This window comes from Anguilla rostrata, chromosome 8 (genome assembly GCF_018555375.3).
Source record: "Anguilla rostrata isolate EN2019 chromosome 8, ASM1855537v3, whole genome shotgun sequence".
Taxonomy (NCBI): domain Eukaryota; kingdom Metazoa; phylum Chordata; class Actinopteri; order Anguilliformes; family Anguillidae; genus Anguilla; species Anguilla rostrata.
Window position 1 is genome coordinate 26,843,147 of NC_057940.1, and position 15,404 is coordinate 26,858,550.

Below are 15,404 nucleotides of genomic sequence, written 5' to 3' on the forward strand. Positions count from 1 at the left end.
TATTAGTCTCCAGATGAGCTGGTAAATGGCTGACCTCCCCCTCCACTCTGAAGCACATTATCAAAGCCCCGCAGACAGGAATATTATACAGTCGCTCGGGAAATAGCGTGTTTAATTTGTGTCTCTTGTAATGTGCTTAGAAGCACAAGTGTTTCTCCGAAGGCAGTTATCCATCATAACGCTCCCGCACAAACCGCTTGTTTCTGGTTAAAAGATAAACGATTGTGCAATAAAACTGTTTAAATTGCACTTACTGTAAAGTGTGACAGAGTGTGTTGTTTGGATGGACATAGCAGTCCTATTGCAGGCAGGAGTGTCATGAGAAAACAGATATTTGAATTCCAAGCAAACCGTTATTTTCTACATACTACTGAATCGCCTTCAAAATGAATTTGCCATATGCATAATGAAATAGCTAACAGTTATTTTGTATAATATAAAATGGAAAATTCAGTAAAGCTAATATAACCATGAGGGTTTTGTGATCAGCTCACCCTTCAAATCATTGCATTATTTGGATGCATTTTAAAATACACTACGCAACAATACAGCATTTCATGCCACCTTTCGTGCTCTGCTTGACACTGAAGAGTTAAGTTTCCTGATCACCCCCTTATTTTGCTCACAAACTTTCGAATGCGCATCATATCAACATCTTTAATTATGAACAGCACTGGTAAAATGCCAGGTTCTGGAAAGGCAGCAAGTCCAACAAAATGAGAAGGCAGAGAACACAACAGCAGCTAAAAGCCAATTAATTAGCGGAGGCAGCGATGTGTGACAGCAGCCTGCTGACACTGCTCCCGACGCAATCCCCCCACAATCCCCCACACCCAGCCCGAGCAGAGAGGCTGCCCGCGCGAACAAGGCCCCACGGATTCACATAAACACGGACACAGTCCGGACAGCCCGGCCTGAATTCAATCAACGTTTGTCCATGACTTTGACCTACAAACAAAAGCGAACACAGTTTGGCAGATTCGTTTCGGTGATGGCGGCGCTCACGGAGGTTGTTTGTGAACGAAACATTAGCGTATAATTTCCCCTCAAAGCTAGGGGTAAAAATGATGATTGAACACAGATCACAGACTCTCAGAAAACTCGGAGTAATACCAATGCAAATGGATGATTGGAATGACCACAGCGATAGCAGATGGGTGCTACACATTGTGGAAGCTGCACTTGAAATTGATGAAAGGGGGTTATTTGCATAAAATTCAGTTAATTATAGTTCAATTCAATATCAACACTCTGCTGTGACACTGCAGAGTTTTACCTGATCTACTTCTCATGATTAGAAAAAAAATGTTTATAAGCTTGTAAAATTTTCTAAGCTTTCAGACAGCTTTCAGGTGATGAAACTAGTGCTTGAGGCAGTACAGTGATGCAGTGGATAGCAATGTTGTCTGTGTCCACGTGGGTTTCCTCTGGGTACTCCGGTTTCCTCCCACAGTCCAAAGACTTGCAAGTGAGTCTAATTTGAGAGTATAAATTGCCTGTAGATACAACTGTTTGAGTGAAAGGTGTATTCCTGCCTCTTCCCAAATGCATGCTGGGACAGGCCCCAGTCTGCCCGCAAATTCTACCTGGATCAAGCAGGTAAGAATGGATGGATGGAAGCTAGTGCTTCCTTCATAGTAATCTACTTAATAAGTAGCTTTCAAATATGTAGCTAAATATGTTACTTCCAAATCAATAGTTTTTAAAAAATAGACATTAACTGAATGTATAATTTTAAAAAAGATCATTAATAATGAGAAATAAAAAGGTGTTAATTATAAGTAAATAGGCTATATTAAATGATAGTATATTACATTATAATGGGACATGATGGTGACTTAGGAATGGGTCTTCTGATCTGACGGTGAGGCTGTGCTTCAGGGAATGTGGAGGTGACGCACTCTGGCTTGACACCAGGATAACTGATCTTTTGGCACGAGTGGGTGGGAGGGGGGGCACAACACTGCCTCTTCCAGAAACCGCGGTAACACCGCTTTGACAAGTTTTAATTGCCAGTCGATGTTGTTGGAAGACGATGAATCCCCCCACAACGTTCCCCCTGGGCACACACTAATTATAAACAGCAAGCCTGAGTAATCACATGTCCTGTGTTTCCTAATTACCATTTTTACAATAAATTAAGCATTTCAATTCAACGTCAGAGGCACAGAATGCTGAATCAATATTGACATACAGAAAAGCCTCGCTACTGCAATTCCGCCCACCTCCAAATCATATCTGAAATGTGCTATATTCAGGCATCCATGGCAGATAAAGGCTTCAATCATTAATCTTGAAAGCTTTGAGTTGTTTTATTCAAAGCTATTAAATGACCGTTATGGCATGTGGCTGTTGGATATCACTGAACTTACACATTCAATTGCTTGTTTGCTTTTAGAATCAGTAACAGTTTCTTGTTGGGCATATATGAACGAGAAGCCTTTGTGTGATTGTGAAGTAAAACTTGACCTTTCTGAACACCACTCACACGAACAGCATGAGAGAAACTGAAAAATAAAATCACCTCTTCCCAATTCAGACTGGGATTGAGCATAAAAGACCACACACAGTTTTTCCTTGCTTTTTTTAAAATTATTTTTTGTTATTTTTTTGACTGAGTATGGCCAATTCCATTCTTGCAGGGCTGGTATGTATGCAGGTTTTCATGGTCACCAATTACACTGGCCAAATTAACTAATTAGCTGAATACACTTAATTTGGTTTAGCTGTACCACATAATGTTTCATGTTGGGGCACAGGAACAATCTTCAGCTGTCATTTATGAACTTATCAAGAAAAGTAGCTAAAATACCAGTCGCTAAATGACCGGACTAATTAAATCATTAATCTGGTATGAAATCCAGAAACAAATACAGTCCTCCTTGCTGAACCTTGGAGTATGACATGTAACAGTATGGTAATGAAAAATTAGAGCTGAAAACTGGCTGAAATTAGAGCTCAGGCCTGTTTTCCATATGTAGTACATGCTTCATAATAAGATGTACTGTCTTATTACTGTCTTTCAGTTTGTGCATTCCTATGTTAAAATACGTTCACTGGCTAGGCAACTCATGTGTGACTAAATGAGACAGGACACCCAGCACGGCCATGTCAGGGCTGAAGAAGCCATGGTGATGCTGTACATCTAGTGGTGAATTTGCCTTGTGATCTGATCCTTCTCTAATTTCTCTCAAATAGCTTTTATAGTCAAACATGCTGGGTGTATGTAAAGGTCATTTGAACCATCCGGAAAGCCAAGGTAATGAAACTGTCGAAAATACATAACTTATCAACACCGAAATGACTTGAAACAACCGTCAGTGTAATTTGGAAGTAATGGGATGACTTGGGCCCAATAGCATACACATATGTAAGCGGTGATTCAAAGGAGATGAAATGCAATAATAGGCCTCAGTTTTACTAAAATGAGCGACACTCTCATGTGTATTACCGCTTTCATGGAAACCAGAAATTCTACTAGACAAAGCTTGGTATTTATTATCCAGTGTCAACCATGTTTTTATTGTGGTGTTCACAGAAGATTCTGTGTACCATACTTCATGGGAATCATATTGAGAACTATATTGATTAATTAGAAATTATTTAATAATCATACACATCATCTAAATGTCCAAAGATGAAGTTTAAAAAATTTTCATTCATATATGGCGAAATCATCATACAACATAGGCATTTTAAATCAACTGGCACCATTGTCATTTTTAAGAACCATTCTGTGAAAGCACAGTTTCTTTATCATATCTGATACCATTTATTTCAAAGTTGTTCCAACTTCAATGTAAATCAAGTACAAAATTTCACCTAGCATCACTAAGAGCAGCCTTATCCAGTGAGGTCTTGCAAGCTTCACTTAAATTTGGAAAGTATTATGAGATTTATGGCAGTTGTTAGCAAAACTGGTCAAACAATAATTACTTTGGCACTAACAAACACAAAAGGGAGCTAAACTAGTCATACACATATGCATATACACAGTGAGAGAGAGAGTGCGAACGCACAATAAATTAGTTATCATGTCTTTGAATTATACTGTATTTACAGCTGACATCTTTGCAATGCAAATGTATGTCCACATTTATATTTCAACAGGCAAGCTCAAGAAGTACCCTTGAAACTATGTGACAAGAAACACAAAGACATAAAATTATCTCATGATGGGGGTGGGGTGGGGGCGTGGGCATGATGTCTCCCCCTTGTCCTAACTTACCTTTTCAAAATGCTATCCTCTTTAACATTTAATTCCAAAAGCTTGAATTAATTCAGTGGACATAAATAATGCATAAGGCCCCCGTCGCTAAGTGTATATTTCCACCAGTGACATGAACACATCTGGGACAAGCCAGCACGGCTGTTTCCCTGGTGATCCCCAATCACCAGGAGGCATGAGGACCAACCCCTACCTTCAGGCTGGCACAGGTGGCAAAGACGCAGGCGTCTACTCCGGGCTTGATGTCATTGGTGTTGACCGAAGGCTTGGGTATGCTCTCCGTCTCCAAATCAGGCCTCACCGACGGCGTGGGTGGGACAGTCACCGGTTTGGAAACCAGGCTGGTGTCTGTTCCATATCCAAAGGCTTGAATGGCATTCCCTGTCGGAGTATGGGAAAGAAAGGGAGAAAGAGGAAGCCGTGTCATCGTATTGGTTCCACTGGCTCTCTCAGGAGAGTCTGAGAGTACTGTGTGTCCTGTCTAGTCAGTTTGCCAATGCTTTTTTGACTCTCTGCCCAGATTCATCCTTTGCTTGCAGGGGGCTGAGGAGGCAGGTGCAGTTGAACCAACAAGGGGCATGAAGTGATTCATTCTCAAACCTCTGGAACATATTCCAAAAATATATATATATATATATATTTTTGTAAATGCATAACACATTTTTTTATTATCTATATACATTCATTTTATTTACACAGTAAAGTTATAGTCTGCATTGAGGCTTTCAGATACATGCTTTTTTTACTCGCCATGTATAACACAAATGATAGGTTCAGTCAAGCATATCTGTATCAGGACAATCAATTTGAAGGTTCGCATGAATACCACAGAAAGTAGTGTTACCCTATGCATTACTTTCTTTCATTTATTACTCCAAGTCCAAAGGTCAATGTTCAGAGATGAAAGCTGAATTAAACACTCCTGATGATTGACAACTATGCTCTTGGATAGCGTGGAGACGTTCCCCATTGCAATATACTGTATGTCAAAAGTACGTTTTCAATATTTTATCATACTTATCATCCAATTTAACATACTGGCTGTTTCAATACCAGTGGCCCATTATAATAAAGTCTACCCATATACACCTCCAACAATGGCCTTTGTTGCATTGTAAACAATTATATATATATATATAGCCACCTAGCATCCCCTTCATTGCTCTGTCTTCACAAAAATCTATTGCCTCAAAATGATTCAAGTGAATTACATCTACACTCTTCTGCTTTACTTTTAGCTAAAGTCAAAACATTGCTTGAAAGGGGAGCATATTTCAAGACCGTTCTTTGCGGCTCCTCTGGAAATGTAAAACGTTTTCTTTTTTTACTTCCCCCTCTCGCCCTTATTATTACTCCTCATTTTAGAATGCCAAAGCTCAAAATGATATGTAAATTATCAAAATACACTACCTATTAGACAAGAACCCAGTTAAAATGTAACAGAAGGAAATGGTAGCAATCAGCCTCTATGGTGAAAGAAATCTTTCAGCTTAGTTATTTAAATATTGATGAAATGTAGTCTTTCCTGGAAGTTAGGTAAGTATCTGAAGAGCTGCCATTTTGTCTCAACTGCATTTGCAGTAATTAAAAGAAAACAAAAAATAAACTTTATAAATCACAATAAAGACTTTTAAATGAATACACGGTCGAATAATGACTTGCACATGTTTCTGTTTCAAATCATTCCCCGTCATCGCAATTGCAGTGCATGCATTGGGCCCAAGCAGTATTTAGACTTTCTGAAGGTCAGCTGTTATGGAACTCCAACTGTGCACAATATAGACCTTAATACTAAATAACACTATACATATTATGTAGCCAATCACATGCTAGTACGTTCCTTTTGGAAACCAGTGCTAACACGTAGCTGTACTAAAAACTGAAGGCACGCTGCAGTCGACCCCTTCAGCTTTACACAGCTGTCACTTTATAGCAGTAACAGAAGATCAAGTCTGACCATATTTGCATATAGTAGGAAAATCAACACTCCTTCAGTGATAAAGGAACGCGGTCTACTTTCACATTTTTTCATGTACGATTAAATACACGCATTCAGCTTCCACGTATTATTCTTATCTTTCTCTAGTGTGCCTTTAGTGTTTAGCTCTATCTTAATGGCACTCTGAAAATGTAACATCCTGTAGATTTTTAACTTGCTGTCCTTTCATCATATTCTCATTAGATCACAAAAATGTCTCTAGACAGCAGCTTATGCATGCCAGTAATATCCATCTTCCCCGCTCTGGGTTTACACTCCTTCCCGTGCAGACTCAGCGATAAAATGCATGGTGACAACATACAGTCATTTTCACGAAGCTTGCCCTGAACACTGAAACATGTTCATGCCAATGGATTTTTGTATCATCAACATGGTACAGTGAGCTACGAAAGGGAGCCAAGAGGTTCTGATACCAAGCTAATAATGGCTCCATAACAAGTACGCTTCAAAATTGCAAAGCGTTTTACTTGATGTTACCCAATTGTCAGACCTTCTACAGTGATACAATGATTGTAGGAGGGATTATTGTAATTAAGACATTAACTGAACATCATGTGGTGCCACTAGTTTGACTGTAATGTGCCACAGAAGAATTAAACCACAGTTAACAATCATTGGTTCATGGTTTTAAAACAGCCGTGTATGTATAATGTAAAATAAACAAAATAAAGTTTTGCTTGGAAGCTAAATGTCACATCTACACAAAACTGGATAGACACACTGCTGTGAAGAACACTCGTTTGGATGACACAGTGTGTTGCACTGTAGTAGGCTTACTCAGGCAAGTGTTTTCTCTGAAGTCCCTCAGGAACTTTTCACACTCCTCTTCAAAGTTTCCACTGCCCCGACAGGAGCACCACGGAGAGATGGTGAAATTTGTGTAGCTGGCGTCCACGTAGTTTGGGGTTATGTCCGATCCTATGCAGTGAAAAGAGAGGCACAACTAATATTTCAGTATCACACAGAACATGGCAGGCAGAAGTATATATATTTATTTCTAAAGTGCTGCTAAGGTCCACAGATCAGTTGCTCTCTGCAATATACCACTATTCAAATATAACACTATTCAGCTCCCATAAATGCTCAATAAAGCACACGTAATTGCAACATAAAGCATGAGCAAATACACATTTGGTGTTTTTATGTATACATAAATGGATACTTGAAAATACTGCATGTAGTTTATTTTTCTTTGCAGGGGAAGTTAATTAGGTAATGAAACAGTGCACAAGAAGAACCTCACTCACCAATGAGCCCGGCATAAGATGTCAAGCACGCTTGGTAGTTGTCATTGGGGCAGCTGGTGATCGAGTGCGGGGTCATCTGGCAATTCATGTGGAAATCGGCCAGTCTTGACCTGTTTGACAAAAACAAGAAACAACAGGATTTCAGTGATATTTTTTGAGCCTTCACACCATACAAAGAGGATGGAGAGCCTGAACAAAATGCAGCGAAAGAGTGGGTGACGCATGCCCTCGCTTAAGCCAGCAGGGTCCCACAGCGAGTCCAGTCAGAGCTGCATTGAGTTTACGTGTGCAGTGATGGCTCATCTTCACAGATCACTGCCCATTCAGATTCAGTGAGTCAGCAGTGCATTACGTATTAATTTCCTTGTCAACCCCTCGGGTTAAAAAAGGGTTGCCAGAGCCCACCACTCAGACAGTACTCCACAACAAAGCACCTGAATAGGCCAACAGTAGACATTTTGTGATATCTTTTTGTGTGTGTGTGTGTGTGCTGAAAGCCGTGGGGAGTGCATTCCTTCAGTCATTTGAGTAAAGTTTGAATGAAGAAAACATAGAACCCCATTTGCTTTTCTCTTTACACTGCATGAGCACAAATGACTTGAGGGATGTGGCGGCAGACAGCCATTACAGTCACGTGCCTTATAACCACTCAGTGTTTTCTAAACAGTGTACAATTCATTTCACAGATGAGAACGCGAAGGAAAAATATAATTTTTTTGCATATTAATCTAAGGAAGGGACAGTACTTGCCATTGTTCATCTTGATAAAAAAGTGAAAGGCACATTTAAGTCTGAAAAGCTTGGCACACTTTGTCTGTGGTCACAAGTTTTCTTAGACACCAGTGACGATTTCTCTCACCTGTACCTGAGACCTCTGACAGAACTTGATACTCCTTCCCCATTAATGGCTTTAGTGCACAGCCAGTGTTTGAGTGTTGATTGCCCCTGTTTTTGAACAGCTAGTTAGAAGCGAGCACTCTCAGGCTGGCTTAGGGGCTGTGGTCGCATTTTAAGCTGGCGATAGGACACCTCGGCAGGCTTCCAAGAAGCCTTCCCTCCCCAGTTCATACAGAGAGGGAACTCCCTCTCTTAAAGGTCAGCCTTTCTGTCCACTTTGCTGCCAGGGCTGGCCGGCCTTTTCAGGCACACTGAAGTGGAAATGCACCTTTTTTCCCCTGCTGTTGACCACAGGGCACACCTCACTGCCTATCTGTCTCAAAATGGTTCCTACACTTAACAACATGTTGCAGTAAAAAAAAAATAAAAACCTGAATGTATGGCCCATTTTTTCATTGTTCCTAACCACAGATGAGAGGGCCATTTATCATGAAGAAACCCACTATGCACAAATGCATATCACATGAAAGCCAAAGCAGGTCACTCTTTTTGTAAACTAACTTCACATTTCTGTGCATTAATGAGAAATACATTTCTCTGAACAGCTTTTTCTCGGAACAAATCATAATTCAGACTTTTAAATCGCTCCAGCAAACTTCAAAATCAAACGAGAAATAACGGCAATCCATTCCAGAACACCTATTGTTTGGACCTCACAGTTCTGGTTTCTTCAGTAGCTTAAAATGGCCATTCCCATAGAATTACTGGGGCAGCAATTACCAGAAGATTTGCTGCAATTACAGACTTCTTGCCACCCGCAAGAGTTGATACTTTTGTAGTGGTCGATGGCTTTGTTGCCTTAGTGTCATAAGCCTGAACGCTGCAATTTGACTCACAATGGAGGTGATGAAAAATACTGAGTGAATGCATGAGTGTGTGTGTGTGTGTGTGTGCTTTTCATGTTACTATGTGAGTGAGTATACATGCATACACTAAAAATTCTGCACTGAATGACAAATATAGCGCATTAAATGCATTAATGCAATGCTATTTTCTTATGCTAAGAGATTCAGGTGATTCATCTAGTCTCTCCACCCTCACGCTTTAAAACTTCAAATGACATTTACAATCAGCAGCCTCTTCCTACTTAAGACTGTTCAACTGCCATTTCATAACTGTGGATCTGTGACCCTAGCAAAGCCTCTCCTGATTTTCCCTTTAATTCATTTGAAAAAAGTTTTTATCCTCTTATATCTTTAATTTTTCATTGCCGGCCACTTTCTCTCGCTCTTCAGTGTACCAACCGAGCTGCACAGCCATTACGCTGAAGGACTACTGTTCGCATGCGGCTAGTACAGGAGGACCGTACGCACCAGACTGACTTGAGGAGTTCCTTTTGTGGGCAACAGCCTATTCAGGATGGTGCCATAGCCAATCATGGATCATTTTGTGGAACTGCCAGCTAAAGTTGGCATTGGTATGCTCTGGATTTGATTCCGGACCATAGGGTACATCAGCATGAAAGGACTGTTGTCTTTGCTGTATACATCACCAACTGAGCTCATTTTTATGAGCTAGGAGTGAACCAGCCTCCTAACATTTGGCTATATATAGGGCAGGGGGGTTAACAGTCAACCAACACAAAAATACTTTCTATTCTTTAATATTCTTGCATGTTCCTCTGACCTGGCATCCCTGAATTTTGCCTGCAAATCCTTTCTGTTGCCTGAAATTCCTCTTTGCCCAATCCCCCGCCCACCCCTCCGAAAATATGCCTCTTGTCCTCTCCTGGCATACAGGCATTTAACAATGACTGTGTATTCTATAATTACCTATATTGCTCAGCTCTATTGTACATTGTCCCATTTTGTCATGATTGCGTGTGATACATCACAATTTGGGTACTGCAATGGCTTACCAAACAAGCCCTGTCAGCCTGGGCTGGCTATGTTCCAGCATGACTTGGCAAAGCAGTCCTCACTCTCTTTTTAGGGACATAATTCACAACGATGTCGCCCTTGGCCCCGACTTGTCCACGACGCTATGATAATTACCTGCCAGTGTCGCATTGTTTATCGTCTACAGATAATATCAAGTTTTCAAAGTAAGGACTTATTAAGGACTTTGGTGCTGCTATGCACGGACCACAGGAATGCTCAAATGTGAGAGAGAGAAACCAAAAGGATGAGACCCTTTTTCATCTCAGGAGGGAAAAAAAATTGTTGTTTATGCACTCTATGTCGATTGCCACAGTATTATTAAAGGATTTAACAAAAATGAAGAGAGATTTTTTATGAGATCCGTGGTTGATCCGAGTTTCAGTGATGCAGTCTGGGAGACCCTGCTCTTTTGGGCTGTTTAATATTCCTTGCAATCTGCACAAGGGTACATTCATTAGGTCGCATTGTCTGCTTGTTTTGATATTGCTGCCATGTAAATGCTCCATTTAATTAACATATCTCGTAGGAGTGTACATGATTTACATGGTTAATTACATTTTTTGCTCGCTGTTTGAAACAGAATTGAGGTGCGTGGTATGTAAATTCAGGGTCCCTGCACACGGGTGGATCGGGCTGAATGTGAAATGTTCATAATCTGCTTTAATGCCTCCCACAAGCCGGGGCAAGCAAGCACTCCTCTGTGACCTGGAATTGCATTACATGGGAGGGAGTCCGTGGCCCATCTACACAACAGGACATTACAGGGAAGATTAAAACCTGGTCAATGGTACATTTACACAACTGCACAGAATGGAATCTTAACTGGGATTCAATATTCAGATTCATCTGACCACTAATCTGCATTTCTTCCACCACAGAAAACAAACCCATAGAAATGATCTCTCAAATGTCACCAATACTCTGCTCCTACAATAGCAATCATTTGACTCCAAAACAGTAATATTCCGTGGACCAGGAGAATAATGCATGCTTTGTTTTTGAATAAGTGGCTGATGCCAATAACTGATTAAAAAATTAGTACGGGTAGAAAAAAAGTTTTTGAAGAATGGAGTTATTGTTCCTTGATGTGCTAATGAAAAGGTAATTAAATGTCTATTAATATTTAAATATATAAACTTACGCTATGACTAATGTGATGAAGATAAGTGTACTACTTCCAAAGAACACACTGGCAGAGAGCGGAAGCGCAAACGATATATAAAGTGCACAGCCATTTGTATTGGGCTCCATAATTACATCAGTGCCCACTCCATTGGTGGTTTAATGAAGCAAAGCCACTCTGTTTTCTTGTTTGTTTTCAGACATTTCTTAACTAATGCAGACTGTTGTTTTTTCCCCCCAAGTGACTCTGATTCACTCTCGTTTTAAAGCAGCAGAATGGAACAACCAAACCATGGCAGGCTGGTGAAATGTGTAAAATTTTGCTTCGGTCCCTGAAAGGACAGACTTGCATTCTGAGTTTATTTCCTGTATCTTCGTCAGTGCTGAAGAGAATGCTCTTTTATCTGGCCATCTCTGTGCCAGTACCAATTTCACAATATTAGCTTGTTTTCGGGATATGGGCACAACATTACCCAGAGGGGATCTTAAATTTTATATCTTCCATTTATTTTATAGTACATTTATACATCTTGATATACCCTGAAGAAAATATTATTACTCTAAGTACTTTGGTTCAGTCCTACTAATTCAATCATGCAGTCCAATTCCCTTCCCACAAGGCCACACTGGTCCCTCTGTTCTCACCATGTCAGACCTCAGCACCAAAAGGTTCCTTTAAAGGTCTTGACTTATGTGAGAAGTTCTATCTGAGAAGTTTTAGTCAGTTAAATGTCAGCATGGCAGGTTGAAATGATTTAGACAGGCTTAAGGGTCTGAGAACATTGTTTAAAAAGCTTGTCAGCCGATCCTTGTTAGGGTAGATTTAGCTTTGGAGAGTACGACTTGGATGTCTGTGGAAAGGAAAAGTAGTGTAATAGCAGCTTGTTTGAATCAGTACAAATCTTCTCCAAGAGCTTTTCTGCCAGAATATCCCTACTTATACAAGAGAGAAAAAAGTGTTGCTCAGTCAGTGAATTTACTATTGAGCCATTTATTTGAGGTCATGCTGTTTTGAGGTGAACATCTGAAATTGGGTTGGGTGAGCAACACTCAGGTGCAGAATGTTCTACAATCTAAAAATAACAGTACAGCTAGGTAAGCCACCACATTTGCAGAGGATGTTGATACAGAATTTAAGCTTCAAAACTACCAGCCTCAGGCTCCATTCACACTGGGTTTTATCGGCTTGAAAACACAAGACGTACTACGTGTTTTGATTTCATGAAGCCTACTCTGCAAAAGAAGAAGCGTCTTTTTGCTGTTACTGGGCAACCACACTCTGCTGCTGTCAATCACTCGCGTAACGTATTTCACGGCATTAGCAAACTAATTTCACCCGAAAATAACTTGCCATCCACAACCACATCGCACTAATTTGTTGCAGTGCTTTGGGCCACCTATTTGTGTCATGTTAGTTATGAATTGCGAAATCGTACAACTTAAAGTGGCCAGAAACTGTGATGAACAACTTCTCTTTCACCTTCTTTATTTACAGCGAATGGCAGACTCAAGGCCCTTCCTCTATTTTCATACGATTGGACAGCAGAGAATCTGCTTTAGGGCAAAACATGCAATAGTTTGCGTGCCCTTTCAATAAATTAACTTCATTTTCTGGACAACAACAGCAAATCTCATTTCAGGGTTTGAGATCTGTCTGGAATATTTCTACAAAAATATTCCAGACCTCCCACATCAAGATAAAGGACACTGCACTGCTTCCTTGATTCTTCCATTATACCTGGGCTGGGCGCTTGGTTCTGAAATTACAGGCTGTCTCCCTTCACAATGTGTTATGATCATTTCAGCCACTCTGCTCTGAAGGGCTGCAAAATGAACCCCTGTAAAAGTGGATTCATTTAAAATTTCTGATGGTTAAAACACAGCTATTTGGCCATGAGCGGAGAATGGCTATCCATTTCTTTCAGCTGTAATGGGAAACCGATGGCTTTTATCTCCAGGACCTTATGACTATTGATGGCAAGCAGTTTTGAGTTTGATGATCTTCTGAAAATCTATCCCACCACAGTGAACAGAACAAGTGAAGAAACACTGCAAAATGACTGCCAGGATACAGTTTCCTCAACAGCATCCAATATGAAACAACATTCAGTCATAAAAGGCCATGTTCTTTTCCTGTTTACCAGTAAGGTCTTCAGGCTGCTTTTCCTTTATATAAGCATATACAGACATGTGACAAATTAAAGGAAAAACCAAAATAAAGCATCTTAGTAAGGTGTCGGGCCACCACGGGCCTTCAGAACAGCTGCAATGCGCCTTGGCATAGATTGTACAAGTCTCTAGAACTCTACTGGAGGGATTGAACACCATTCTTTCAAAAGATATTGAAACTGAAACTCTCAAATGTGCATTCGGCTTTGTAACAAGGGGTTTATGTACTGCAACCCTACTACAATATCCCTCTCTATGTACTTGTTGACAGACTGTTCTTGCTGACACAGTCTGATCACGTCCTGCATTGACATTCTCAGTCACCTCTTTTTCCTTACATATCACACTAATGCATAAACACCATGGTCATCAAATGTGCTCTTTCGACCACAATTTCTGACCCCATTCACTCATGTCTCTTCCCATAGATCTAAATGCAGATGACACTTTAGTCACTGTTCCTATTGAAACACTAGCCAGTTGAGCAGTCTTTGTGACTGAAGCTCCAGCCATCTACACCTCAATAATGTGCTCTCTTTCAAAGCCACTCATATCTTTTCCTCTTGCCATCTTGATCCAAAATCGAGGTCAGCTGGGCCTGCTCAGCATTTTTATACATGCCACAGACCAAGATAGGATGTTAAATCTTTCATTGTATCATGCAGTACACCTGTGTGGAGCATCTGCATTCACTACGTTTCTCCACTCATTTATTCAGGTTTTTCCCTTAATTTATCACCCATCTGTAAATTAACGCTAAACACATTCAGTTCAATTTTAGTTGCTTAGTGAGCTACATTTCAGCTTTTTTTAAATTTTCCCTTCTTTTCAACATTGCAGCAAACTGGTCAATAAATTAAGGAACCCCTTAATTTATAACCCACTGCCTTCTAGCAATGTAAGATGGTGGAAACTCTCGGATGATCAAGAAAATATCCTATGAGTCCATTTTAAAACACGTTATCATACCACAAATTATGCCAACATGTTATACAAGCTCTAACCTCTATCTGTTAACCTTTATTTATACAGGGAAATCACACTAAGGTGGAAGCAGCAGTTTGTTGAAATATTAATCACATATATTTTTTAAGTGAAATGTTACCATTTGCCAAAAGCCTCCAGAGACAGGAAGTGAAACTGATCAGCCTTAATGCTAACATCAGCATGCTCTCCATCAAGGTGAATCAGCACAGATCTTTGACAACTGCTACAGCCCTGTATGTCTGCTATACTAAAAACAACACGTACAACACAGTGTAACGTAATGGTGTAACATAGCTAAATCCGTATTTGGCGAGCCCATTGCAATTGTAGTCCACCTGCAAAATGGCATTGAGATTGGCTTTGAAACGGCTACCGTGCTCAGTGTAATTGCATCGCCTCAACAATCCTCCATTTGTTGTTGCTTCCCCGAACTTTTGTTCTGTGCATTGTTGGCTTGTTGCGTTAATTTGAGTCGTTTAAGTATTTGGATAACTTCTCCAAAACATTTTTGCAGCCTATGACCTGAAGCCTCTGAAATACTCTGTAAATGATTTATAACTCCTAAATCATTCACACTGTGACCCACCAAGGAAGCACTCATTTTTCTATTTATTTGCTACTCCATTATTAAGCTTTACCGACCATAGCATAGCAGGTGTTTATTAAAAAGAAAAGTGCTGAAAAGCTGCTTGAAAACTATTACTACCACTCAAAAATAAGAAGGAATCTGTGTGTTCCCCTGGTTCTGGCAATCTTAGCTGTCATATTTTTCCATCGTTCAGCCTGAATAGAGGTCATGCGCAATATTAGCAAAGCAGTCAAAGGTCCTCTTTCTGCCCTGCGTTGATTCAGGGGAAAAAAACCTCAAATTGAGT

At 40.2% G+C, this 15,404-nt stretch overlaps 1 protein-coding gene and 1 long non-coding RNA gene across 2 annotated transcripts in view; one reads left to right on the forward strand and one right to left on the reverse strand.

Annotated features, from left to right (window-relative positions):
* The window catches only part of LOC135261286 (uncharacterized), a 222,835-nt gene that overhangs the window by 122,767 nt on the left and 84,664 nt on the right, over positions 1–15,404 (forward strand). The gene's annotated exons all lie outside the window — the stretch shown is intronic.
* Positions 1–15,404, reverse strand: part of LOC135261285 (GDNF family receptor alpha-2-like) — a 73,130-nt gene that overhangs the window by 7,468 nt on the left and 50,258 nt on the right. The window contains exons 5-7 of the mRNA XM_064347424.1: positions 7,475–7,584; positions 7,005–7,145; positions 4,422–4,609 (exon numbers count right to left, since the gene is read on the reverse strand). Coding sequence (XP_064203494.1) covers positions 4,422–4,609; positions 7,005–7,145; positions 7,475–7,584 — 439 coding nt within the window. The remainder of the gene's footprint in view (positions 1–4,421; positions 4,610–7,004; positions 7,146–7,474; positions 7,585–15,404) is intronic.